The 12,486-nt window shown below is 40.0% G+C and overlaps 1 protein-coding gene across 2 annotated transcripts in view; it reads right to left on the bottom strand.

Annotated features, from left to right (window-relative positions):
- The window catches only part of exoc2 (exocyst complex component 2), a 46,058-nt gene that overhangs the window by 31,513 nt on the left and 2,059 nt on the right, over positions 1–12,486 (bottom strand). The window contains exons 2-5 of one of the 2 annotated variants that reach the window (XM_020601956.1): positions 7,396–7,454; positions 5,342–5,499; positions 3,243–3,419; positions 1,426–1,552 (exon numbers count right to left, since the gene is read on the bottom strand). In XM_020601956.1, the coding sequence (XP_020457612.1) occupies positions 1,426–1,552; positions 3,243–3,419; positions 5,342–5,459 (422 nt within the window). In that variant the 5' untranslated portion in view covers positions 5,460–5,499; positions 7,396–7,454. The remainder of the gene's footprint in view (positions 1–1,425; positions 1,553–3,242; positions 3,420–5,341; positions 5,500–7,395; positions 7,455–12,486) is intronic. The other variant, XM_020601955.1, reaches the window with a different exon arrangement.

Below are 12,486 nucleotides of genomic sequence, written 5' to 3'. Positions count from 1 at the left end.
CCTAGGTCCCTGGGGAGTCGAGGTGTTGCAGGATGTAATGCAGTGCCATGTTCACTGCATCGTCCACTGACCTGGTTGATGAACTGCAGGGGGTCCTCTACAGCCCGGTTGGTGAACTGCAGGGGGTCCTCTATGATGTCCTTCAGGTTGGCTAACACCAGTCATTCGAAGGACTTCATGACTACAGATGTCAGGGTGACAGGTATGTAGTTGCTCAGTCCACTGATGGAGGGTTTCTTGGGGACTGGGATAATGGTGGAGCGTTTGAAGCAGGAGGGGACGTCACACAGCTCCAGTGATCTGTCGAAGATGAGTGTGAAGATGGGGGCCAGCTGGTCAGTGCACACTTTCAGGCAGGAGGGGGTCACGCCATCTGGGCCTGGTGCCTTTCTGATCTTTTGTCTTTTAAAGAGGCCATGCACATCCTTTTCACAGATCGTTAGAGGTGGGGGGCTGGCAGGAAAACGCTACTGGTCTCATTCGCTTTGTGACCATAACTGTTTTAGTCCATCACAAAAGATGCCAAACTAAAATCACCAAAGAAGGCAGTTCAATACAACACTCAGCTGTTCAGCTTTTACATCTCACTGTATATTTAGGGGGTGTAACTACTGAATGAAAATGACTAAACTCAAAGTAAAAGCTACTTCACTTGGTTCACCCCATTCAATTTAGTAATTGATCAGTCTTCATTTCTTAAACACTTTCATTATAAACAGGCTGTTCAAAGAGCTACAGCTGAATAACCATCCAGTGACATCACCATACGAGGATGTGCACAATCACACTGACAGAACACACAATGTGATGTTTTTTTACTAACAAAACATCTCCTCCTTCATGTAACAAACTGACTCCAACCAGTGGTGCAGTGTTCATGTATTACTGTTAAAGGGAATTGTGCTCGCTATGTGTGCTAAAAGTTTAGCACAACCCTGGGAGGCGAGCGAACGGTACAGCTTGTTTATGGGGGTCTCGTCTCTGGCCACGAGCAGTCACTTGCCCCTGACCCCTGTAAACCAAACAAACACTAAGCCAGCAATGCCAGAACCTGACAACACAAACTATACATTACAACTTCTGTGCTCCCTGCTAGGCGCGTGGGAGGCAGCTCCGCACTGCCTGCTCCAAGGCAGTATATGTACATGTGTGTGGGTTGCTGCCTTAGTTCTTTCCAAATTCATTTTTATCGTTGTCCTCGCTGCTTTATACACAATTACTGTGTTTCCACTCCCTGTGTGCAGCGGTTAGAGGCTGTTCAGCCATTGCTGTGTTGGCATAATATTTCAAACGTCTGCATATGGGGAGAATTTGTTTCTGTTTAGGGATGTAAACCATGACTCTGAACTAGAGTGCGTGTGTTTATGGTGGTGTGATTGTACTGAGCAATTTGAGTGCCTCTATTCATATGTTCCTAGTCCGTACTTGTCTATCTCGATGCCCAGTGGATTGCTGGGTCGCAGGGAGAGGGGGGAGATGCCTTTGTTGCGGTTGGCCCTCATGTCGTAGTAGTTCAGCTCATCCACCCACACAGCAGACTGGTCCAGGATACCTGCAGGAAAAGGGCAGGACAGGCAAGACACACGTTACTGAGCTCCACAACACATCCCAGATGTGTGCTCACACACGGACTGCACACCTGCAAACAATACACCCAACATCACGTAGGAAACACTTGTGGCTTGACACCAACATTTTTTTAAAATTATTCTAGTATCTGTGCCTTGTATTGTTTTACCTTTTAATTAGTTGGTAGTGTACAGTATTGTATCTTTCTTCCTATTGTAATTTTTAATATTGCCACTTCTGTAAAGTCCTAGAAAAGTGGCAGAGGGACCTCAGCTCAGCAAATGGACAGAATGCAAGCAAATGAAGAAAACATCTTGATCATTCTGATGTTGCATGTAAGAAAAATGTAAATAAAAAACCAATCAATTTAGAGAAACACATTCACAAATCTGACTATACAGCATAAAGTAACACTGCAAGTTGTATACAGCAACAGAAGTTTCCAAAAACTAATAAAGATACTGGTGTAATTGGCAAAAGAGTAACACCATGTGTACAGACAATATCTCTAGTGCAACTAGAATCATAAAATAGACAATAAAAAGTGATAATCATTTTTGGCTAACTATCCAACATTACTGACATGCTGAGCAAATCATATATCCAGGCATGTCCATCACTGTTTGGTCAATGCGTTTCTCGGTTTCCTTGTGTTTACGCTGTTAGAAATGTGGTGGACAAGTCTTGTCCATTTAAAAGGTGCAGAGTTTGAGGCTCCCTCCCTCCTAAACTTTCAGAACTTCCTCATACTTTTTAAGATGCTGTTAAGTTTAGTTTTATTTAAAAAGGTTCCTCATTTGAAAGAAAGGTGAGAGAGTCATACAGATTGTAAAACCACTGGAAACAAACATTACACTTGACTGGAAGGGGCTGGGAGTAGTACTGAAATCATTTGTTAATTATTTGAGAAAAAATTAATCAACAACTACTGTGCACTGACAGTCATTTTATTGTTTGCAGCAATTTTATTAATCCAGCAAAGCTCCTGCATGCAGCCACTTAAAATTCAAGGATTTTCTGTTTTCCTTTGTTTATATCAATGTCAGTTCAATATGTTCAGATTTTGACCTGTTGTACAAATAAATAAGTCATCTGAAAACGTCACTGTGGGCTCTGGGACCCTGCAAAAGGCACATTTCACTACGTCATGACATTAATTTTTCAAAAATAATAATAAAAAAAAAAGTGGGGTGATCATTCTTTTGTCGTATATGCCCCCAAGCTCTGGAATACCCTGCCTCCTGAGCTTCGGTCTATAACTGATTTAATGGTTTTTAAGTCTAAATTAAAGGTACATTTATTCAGACTGGCTTTTGGCACTTATGGCAGTGGCGCTATACAGGTGCCTACAGACTTTTTGATTTTATATTCTGCAATCTTATTGTGTTTGTAATTTGAAACATTTTTATTGTATAGGAGTTTTATAGTTCCTTACAGACCTTGGTTCCAAATTTGTGTAATTTTAACTTGTGTTCATTTTCAATAGTTTATGTGCCTTAACATGTTCTGCTTTTATTTTTATATATTTTGCTGTGAAGCACTTTACAACACCCAAGGGTGCTCAAAGTGCTATATAAACAAATAAATGAAATGAAATTTTAAATTAAAAGACAACCTGTTAATGTAAATAATTAATAGTTGCAAATATTTTTGTCTCCTATTGTGAGTCTTACCAATCCTATCAGGTCTAAGCAGTTTGAATGAAACTGTGGAGGTACCAAGACCCCCAGACTTAGTGGTGACAATGATCTCTCCCTTGTCGTCTTTGGCAGGACCCACGCGGCACACTATCTTGCTGGCTGACATCCACTCAGCTGTCAGCAGGCAGTTATGGCCGCAGATAGACAAACCTGGGTTGGGAAAGAGAGGGTAAAGGTGAAAAGGGTTAGCGATACAGACACACCATGACAGCGTAAATAAACTGTAGCACAGACTATCTATGACAAGAGGTGCACACTCAGACAGAATTGGCATTTGTCAGCAAGTTTAGTCAAAACTGTCACCATGGGTCAAAGTTGGAGTTGGAGTCACTATGGGTGTGGGTGGCCGTGACCTTTCTTGCTCTCTCAGCTCCTTTAAGCCAACGTGTCACTTCAGTGCTAAGTGGCTCGTTACCAGCATAGTGTGCATTCTGCTCCTACATCTGTCGCCCTCTTTTTAAACCTTCTTGTATACTATTCAGACAGACACAGGATTACTATGACATTTCCAGTTGAAGGGATTCAGTAAGTTTCATGTGTGTATACTCAAACATCATAACAGCCTGTGAGAGCTAATCAACAAATAACCCATAAAACCGTGAATAATATGCCAGTTAGAGTCCCGTTTCCTGCATCTGTTCTCCAGTGGCCACTTTGTTTGAATACTTAAGCACTCACACAGATTAGTGCATTTTAATTGTCCAGTTCCAGGCCCCAGGGAAATTCATGGTCAGAAATAGACCTGTATCACTGGTCACAGCACGGCTTGCCAAGTGTGGAGCAGTGTCTGAGCCCTACAGACAGCCCCCACCTCTGTTAACAACCAAAGATGCAGCGTAAAGGAGGGAAAACATCAGTATAAAGGTGTGATGCTCAAACTCATAAGTCATCTGTGTGGCTCTTGAAAACCATAAGATAAACACCAACATATTTTCATATTAAAGCACACTGATAAGCTCTTGAGTTTCTCAAGCTGGGCATACAGTAACCTAAATATTTATAGAAACACAAATTTGTGTTTTTATTGTGTTGCTGAAAAAGCAGGCAGACAAACAGTACCACAGAAGTAGCTGAACTATAATACACAACAGTGAAATATCTAAATACTGTGTATTATTTGGTAGGTCTGAACTGAGGTTTTCTATTCTTTTTTGTTAATGTGCTTTTTTCCTTCTACTAAAACTACTAAGGTGCTTTCACCACAAAACCAGGGGATTATTTTGCCCTGTGAACATTAAAGACCATTTCCAGCATTAAATATTTCCACATAAAATGCACAATGTCTCAATTTATGATGGAAATCAAGATAAACTGGTAAAAATAGATCAAATTAATTTATATTTTATTTAGACATTCATGTACATAGCCATTTTAAACTAAATGATAATTAATAGCTGACATTGTTTTTACTTTTTCAATACAAAAATTGTTGCAGAATTAGTAATTACTGTATATTGCTTAAGATTTAAATTGTCCTCAAAATAAACAGTGAAAAGGTGATGAAATTCTTATTAGAAAAAGAATCAGGGGTCCTGTCTACTTACATATCATATAAGCAAAAACAAACGTTACATCAGCCTGGTTAAAAAGGGGCTGCTCTGGTTTGTTGAATGATTAGTTAATAAAATCAGTTAATATAACTAAAGTTACAAAATACTCAACATAACAGAAATTAAAAATAAAACAGCCAAATGTAATCAATATCAGTATGGTTCTTCAGTAAAGGAGAAATATAAACAAAGGAATGATGTAAAAATAAATGTTAATTACATAAAGTGATGACATTTTGTATATTTATATAGGTGTGACGTTCTATATATCTATGCTGTGCATATCTATCTAGAGATAATTTATATAACTAAATGTATATTTTATTACGCGTGAGCAAGAAAGAACAAATATGAAGGGGAAGTATATAAAACATCACCAGGGTGAAATCGGATAACTTTACATGAAGATAGTATTTCTTATCGTAAATGTATTTTTAAAAGCTGAAACCAACATAGAAAATATAACACTTTATGAAGACAGGTCTGCATGTGTGGGTAGCTATGCGGTTATAGACGTATTACCGATGAGGTCAGCTGGGCCTGTGCCCAAGTTTTCTCCTCGGATGGTAACTTTGGTCCAGGCTGCACCCTCCTTGGGCGAGATGCCTGTGACCAGCGGGGGCTGACGTGCGCGAGACATGGTGGCCTGGGGCAGACAGGAACACTGGATCGATCAGCACCTGGACATGACAAATAACAGGCAGGGGAGGAGTACATAAGGGGACCGGTTAACACACAACTCAGCAACCTCTGCATACTGATGGTTAACACTAGGAAGACCTCTAGAAATAAAGCAATCAGTGATCAGATTCATTGGTTATTTACAGTAAATTAATCAAGTGTTTTTTTTAATCATTTCACTGTTTAAATCATTTATAAAAGTAAAAACATTTGTTGGTTAAAGATTGTCAAATCTGACAATTTGCTTGTTTGTCTTTGTTACACACAACTATATATGTGATCCTGTAATTAGCTACTATTATTTATGTATGCACTTTTGGTAAAGAAAAAGCAATTTAAAGACATTAGTCACCTTTTAAATTGTTTAGATTTCAAATACAAAAAAAAATCAAGGTTATTGTAGAAATATGTACTAGACGTTTCTATAGTAAACAACAGCCTCCAGGTCTTTGGGATAATGTCAACATGGAGCCAAAAAAAGAAAAAAAAACATGGAGCCATAGCTAGTGAATCCACAACGTTCATCCTAATAATGCTAACACAAATTTTACTATTATTTTCAAAACTTGACCAGACACCTTCACTGGATTTCCAAGCAGACAGACAATCAGGTTTTCGAAGTAACTGGGGCAGCAAAATAGGAGATGCATTTGGCTGGCGGCTAGTGTTATTTTCCCAAACTGCAGGTCTTGAAAAATGTATGCGTTGCAGCACTTATCTCTCAGATAATAGGAAAAATAGGGAAGGGAGCCAAAAACAAATGGGCAGACAGAGAGCAGGGGACAAGAAAGAATGTAAACCTCACAGCAAAGGATAAATAAACCTGACCCCTCCAGTCATTCCACAAAAGCCCACACAATGCATTACAGATTACGGTACCAAAGAAGGAGCACCCATGTAAATCAGTTCCTGTTGGGGCTGTGGAAAGAACGAGAAGGGATGATTCCAAATGAAAAATTCAAAGGATGGATTTCAGCAGCACAGATGTTTGCTAATAAATTACTGCCAGGTCTGAAAAATGCTGACCAATCTGGACGTGAGCAAGGCTTCCGCCCTGTTGCTCCACAGCCAAGACACACTCTCCACAAACAATGCAAGAGTTCACACGGGCCGGAGCTGCAATAAGTTTACGGTGGACAGTTATATGGTCACTAATCAGGTGTAGGTGTCCAACTGAGGTGCAGGAAGACTTCCTCGTGCCAACATGGGCTAATGTCAAAGGAAACCACAACCGGCAGAACACAACAGTGATTAGGCTCCTTGTTAGTGAGACTTTCCTGTGACAGGAGGGTCAACCCCTGCAGCAGCCAGTGCATCTACCAAGAGCAGAAAACTGTGCTTAATGTTGCAATTTAAGTAATATTTTCATCACCATTTTATCTGAGAAATATTCTTGAGTTTTAAATAACTGTTTACTTTATAAAATATTAGAAAATAATGAAAAAAATGTCAACTTCCCAGATAAATGGTATAACTTAACATATGACAAATTGCTAAAGTTCAACTAACAGCCAAAAAACAAAGCAATCAGTTTATAATGATGTAAAACATAGAAATGAAGAAAATCCTCCCATTTGAGAAGCTGTAATCTTGTCTGGATAAATAAGTCCACTCTTCGATCATAGGGTCAGGGCCCCATCTGGTCGACTGAAAAGACATCACATTAAGGTAGCTAAAGGTAGAAGTGGCTTTTTAATAAGTACAAATCTAGTTCATATAAAGTGAGCTTATTTTAAAATTTTAAATTTACAAAACATGTTCAAAATAAAAAAAACTTGAATAACACTTATTCCACAGACCCTGAACTTGACAAACCTTCACACCACAGCTGAAATAATCAGTCAATAGAAAATTCATATGCGACTACTTTACAGTTGATTAAACTTTAGTTTCACCTTCTTAACTATGAGAATCTTCAGTTTTAATTTGCCATTTGAACATCTGGGGATCTGCCCTGTTGGTCAGAGAAAACAAGATTTAAATAGGTCACATTTGACTCTGGAAACCTGGGCCATACCTTTCACTATTTTCTGTCCCATTATAAACTAAACTGATTAAACTGAATTCATTAATCAAAAAAACAGCAGATTAATCAGTCGTAAAGAAGCTTGATGTTTATAAGACAATGGTGCGATCTGTCGCTCAGCACAGTTGTATACACAGTACAGCTCCGTGTCCCAAAACATTAGGCATGATGAATTAAACATTAGTGAACACATACTGTGCAATAAAACTGTTAAGTTGCATAGTGGTCATTGTATTGTAAAATGTTCTTTCATAACCCTTTGTTAAAATAGCAAATGCCATTTAAAAAGTACCTAAGAGCAATGACATCTTTTTTTTTTTTAACAGCCAAGGTCACAAAAAATTACATAGAACTGGGGGTGAAAGTCAAAAGGGTTCAGAATCTCTGTGGACTAATCACTTTCTAAAATCAATCATGATTAATATTTGGTTTGCAGCACTAATGAGTATAAACTCTCATGAGAGTGACGCTGGTTTTCGTTTCTCAGAACTGATTTAAAACTGTAGAGGTGTACCTGGGAAAAACAACAGCATATGAGACAAATAAAATAAAAAGCAGGGGTGGGACAACAGCAAATGTATGGACCTACAAACCTCCACAAGTAGGAACCTTTCTGGGAAACCTTTGCCTTCCCCCCCGCTTCCATCGCCCTGACTTCCCTGAGTTAATGAGAAAACTCCAATGGGATTTACCTCATGTTGCTGCTGCTGCCCTGTGCTTGTCAGAGGAAATGGTAGGGCTATGGATCTGACATGTCGAAGATAAGAGGTTAACAGGCCTAAAACAAGAGCTCGGTATACCCTTCATCAATCCCACATGTTTAGGGTGGGAGGGGCAGAGCACTGGCTTCTTTACTTTGTACAATTCTGATTCTGCTTCCAGGAGTGTTTTGATCCTATTCCCCCTCCATCTTGGAAATACACATGCACAAACACACACAAGCCTGCCCACACATACACACGCTGGGCAGAATGACAGCTCAGCTAGTTTGCGTGCAAGGGGCCAGAGATGGTGTTGTGTGGTCTATGTGTATGCGAATATGTGGAAGGATCTGCGGAAAGGTCTGGGCTATGTGTGTGTGTATATATATATATGAGTGTGTACAGTACGTGTGTGTGAGTGAGTGTGTGTGTGTGGTCTGGGTGTGTGGTCTCTGGCGTGGGCCTGGGGAGAACCTGCTGACGGCTGGGATGAGAAAAGAGCCGCTGTGTTTACTTTACTCTGGGGGCTGTGCATGGACACGGGAACACTGCCCAGACCCCTAGCTCCAACACGAGTGTGCACGCACACACGTGCAAAGACACACACATGCACTAAGTCACGCAGAAACTAAGGAGACTCTTACACAAGTCTCATGTCATGCACAATCGCCAATACCTTGCAAACTAGGTAACAGAAACTATAATTTAGCTCTAACAAATTTTTCCTTAAAGTAGCATAAGAGGAAAACCAAAGAGGTTTCTGAAGCTTCAAGTGGAAACTTGGGAGCTTGGCAGCATTTTCCATGAGAAGAAGAATGTATTATCCTCTAGGGGGCATCAGAGGATCCTCAAAAGGTTCTACCCCACTGTGCTCCAACATGTGTCAAACCCTCTCATACAGTTAAGGTTAAATTTAATCAAAGACAGCACAGAATCAGATCTAGCGCCTTTTCTCTCACTCGATTCTCTTCCAGCCAGATGCTGTTAGCCCCCACCCCTCCCTCTCTCTCGCTCTGGTAACAGGGCTAAAAAGGCGGGGTTGTTTTCCTTGGAGGCTGACTAACAAACAGCGGGGTTGGCAATAATCAGTGTGGTAGCTGTGGAAGTCTGAGGCTTGGGATCTTCTTGCAGCGCTGCTAACAAGTGACAACCCTTCCTTGATGTACAAGGACAGAAAGCAAAGGATTTTTTATTCTAAACAAATCTTTTTGTCACATGAAACCATTTCATTTTAACATACCACAGCACACTATAATTATTCTGTGCTCAATAGTCTGGGCTACATGGCAGCAACGGGTTTCGATTTCATAGAAATGAAGGGTAAAATTAAAAGATACTGGAAAAAACACACACACACACACACACACCATACTTGGTGCATAGCAGACGCCTTCATGGGTCCACTTGGTTCTGAGGTACCAAGACTGGACTCATGGCTTGAGTCAGCTCAGATCCAAATTCTGATTGGGTCAGGTCAGGTCTCAGGCCCAAATCCAGAGTGGATACAAATGGAGCCAAGTGTATGAAGCATCAGGTGTGTTTTGAGCTGTGACACAGAACAAGACCAGGGAACTCACTGGAGCTGTGCTTGAATGAAGCCGAACTTGTTTTAGGAAAATCACTTGCTGGTAAGATTTCTGCTATTAAGTGACACCTTTATCAGCTGCAACATTAAAATGATGAATACAATAATGTGTCAGTAATTGTAATAACACAATAATGTGTCATTAATTATAATATATAGGTGCTAATACCTTTGCTCTTTTACTTTAACATTTTTAACAGAGTATTTTTATACTGTAGTGTTGCTACATTTACTTTAGTAAAGAATCTTAGTACTTCTTCCACCACTGCAGGCAACAAGACTGCTATAGCCTTCTAAATAATGCACCAAAATCAATTGCCAGCAGTTTAAACATCTGTGGATGCTACTCAACTCCTCCTCCAAACTCTGACCTTTGTCTAGTTTTTATTTTGACGTTAAAACATGACAAACTATCTGCATCCTTACAAACGTGACTCGATCTACAGTACCTGACTCGTCATATCAACACACACTCTTCCACATGATCATCTCATGAATGAGACGTTCATACCTTGGGTCATATGCTGCTCTGAGCTCAAAGGTGACTCACATATGGCTGTGATTGGCAAGCGTGCTTGTGTGTGTGCAAGAGAAAGTGTGTGATGCGTTTAAGGGGCACAAAGGGACCCATTTAAACAGCTCATCACCCTCAACCTCCTCCATCGCCCATCAGAACAGCTAATTCACCAACGGCTCAGAATCTCCCCACCCCCCACCCCTGACTTCACTCCAGGCTCTCCAACATTACACAAACACCAGATTCCATCAAAGACCCCCCGACTCCTCTGAATGCACAGAGCGGGCCAAACATCACCCTGCCTGATCACACGGGCTGGGTGGAGCTGTGAACAATCCTGCTCAGTGCTCGTTCATACCAAGGCCACCACATTCCTCTAAGATGTGGAGAGAGCAATGTAGCAAAATTTGACCATAATGTGTGACAACTGTATCATATTCCCAATAAATGGATCATATCAATGTAAACTGTGCAGGCTCTGTTTGATGCTCTGACCACTGGCCAGTCACTGAGTTTTCCACAATGAGTCAGCATGCAGCCGATCCCAGAGCCCATGGAGAGACTTTCGTGACAGAAAAAGAGGACAGAGTGATCTGATGTGTGCTTGTGGCTCTCTATCCTACCATCATCAAGTCTGCCTAAAGGGTTTGTTATCTTTAGGGCTGTCTGTTGGTTTGTTTGTCAGTCTCAAGTGCTTCTCAGAGTTGGGCCTAACAAAGTGAAATTCCCAATTTCCCATATAAATATCCCGTAACAATAAACAGAAATATAAAATATGAGCTTGCAAACGCAGAAAAATGTTTTCAGAGGATTAGGAGCTTGGAGACAGGCGTCTCTGGCCAGTGATATGGTGAGATAGAGATGTGAACCTTTATGAGTGAGACTCCAGCATCACTGTCCTGGCTGGTTTATATACCGTAAAAAACACATGACAGCATGACAACCATCCGCAGTGACAAACCCTTCAAATTATAAAAGCACTGCTGCTTACACTACAAATCGGCAATTTAATTTAGGGCTGTAATTAAAAATTAAAGTATTTATTTTAAACAATCACTTAATTGTCTATAAATAGTCAAATAAAAAGGAAGAAATGCTCGTCAAGATTTTCCAGTGTCCAATGTAACATTTTCAAATTATATTTTGCCTTACCAACCATCCAAAACTAAAAGATATTTAATTAACAACGGTAAGTAAGAGAGAAAAACAGCAAATATTCACAAAAAGCAAACAATGTGCACACACAATATGATGTACTGACATAGGACGTTGTTACGTATAGTGGGTGTACCAATCATGACAGTCTAAGTGACTGCGCATGTCTCTTGTGTTACTTTGTGAGTTACTCAGCTCATAAAAACCATGATTATTTTGGAGAATACCCTAAACAGTACTACCATGAGAAAAAAGAAAAAACATTTCTCCTGGAACACATTCTGGTTCATCTGCCATGTTAGTAAGTAAGAAAACTCTGTCCTCTCCCATCCTGTTGTACCATGGCTCTCTCAGTCACGGTTGTGGTTCTGTCTGAAAGAAGCTGTGAGGAACATTAATGTAAAAGTGAGCTAGGCTATGCCTGAATGTCAGAAAGCCATCACTTTAACAGATCGATGAAAGAAGCAATGTTATGTATCCCATGTCTGTAAAGGGCTTATAATTTTTACCAAAACTGCTGCTGAATACTGTTCTGCTAATTGACTAACTGTGTAATTAACCCTTCCAGCTCCTCCTGCAACTAACAATTATTATTTTTTAATAATTATTCTGCAAATGATTTGATTAATAGCCTATTTAATCAATAATCCACTAAACATTTTAAAATGCCTGTCACCATGTCCCAGGGCACAAAGTGACATCTTTAAATTGTTGTCTGACTAACAGTCCACAACCACAAGATATTTTGTTTCATATAACACAGTAAAGACCAGCAAATGTCCACTGAAGAAAACCAAAAAATTGATAATTAAAATGTTGCTATTTTATTTGTATAACAAATTCATTTCAGCTCTATAATTAAATAACTATTTCAATAACCCTGATTCTTGTTTCAATCTGACCTAAATAAGCCGACTGAGCCTCTCTTCATCTCTTCAAGCTGTCCTGTTTCCCCGGCCCAAACCTCCTCTGTATGTCTGTCCAGGCCTGACTGGGTCACAA

Source organism: Monopterus albus, unplaced genomic scaffold, assembly GCF_001952655.1.
Source record: "Monopterus albus unplaced genomic scaffold, M_albus_1.0 scaffold53.1, whole genome shotgun sequence".
Taxonomy (NCBI): domain Eukaryota; kingdom Metazoa; phylum Chordata; class Actinopteri; order Synbranchiformes; family Synbranchidae; genus Monopterus; species Monopterus albus.
Note: the sequence above shows the minus strand (reverse complement) of the source record. Positions and strands in the feature narration are given on the sequence as shown.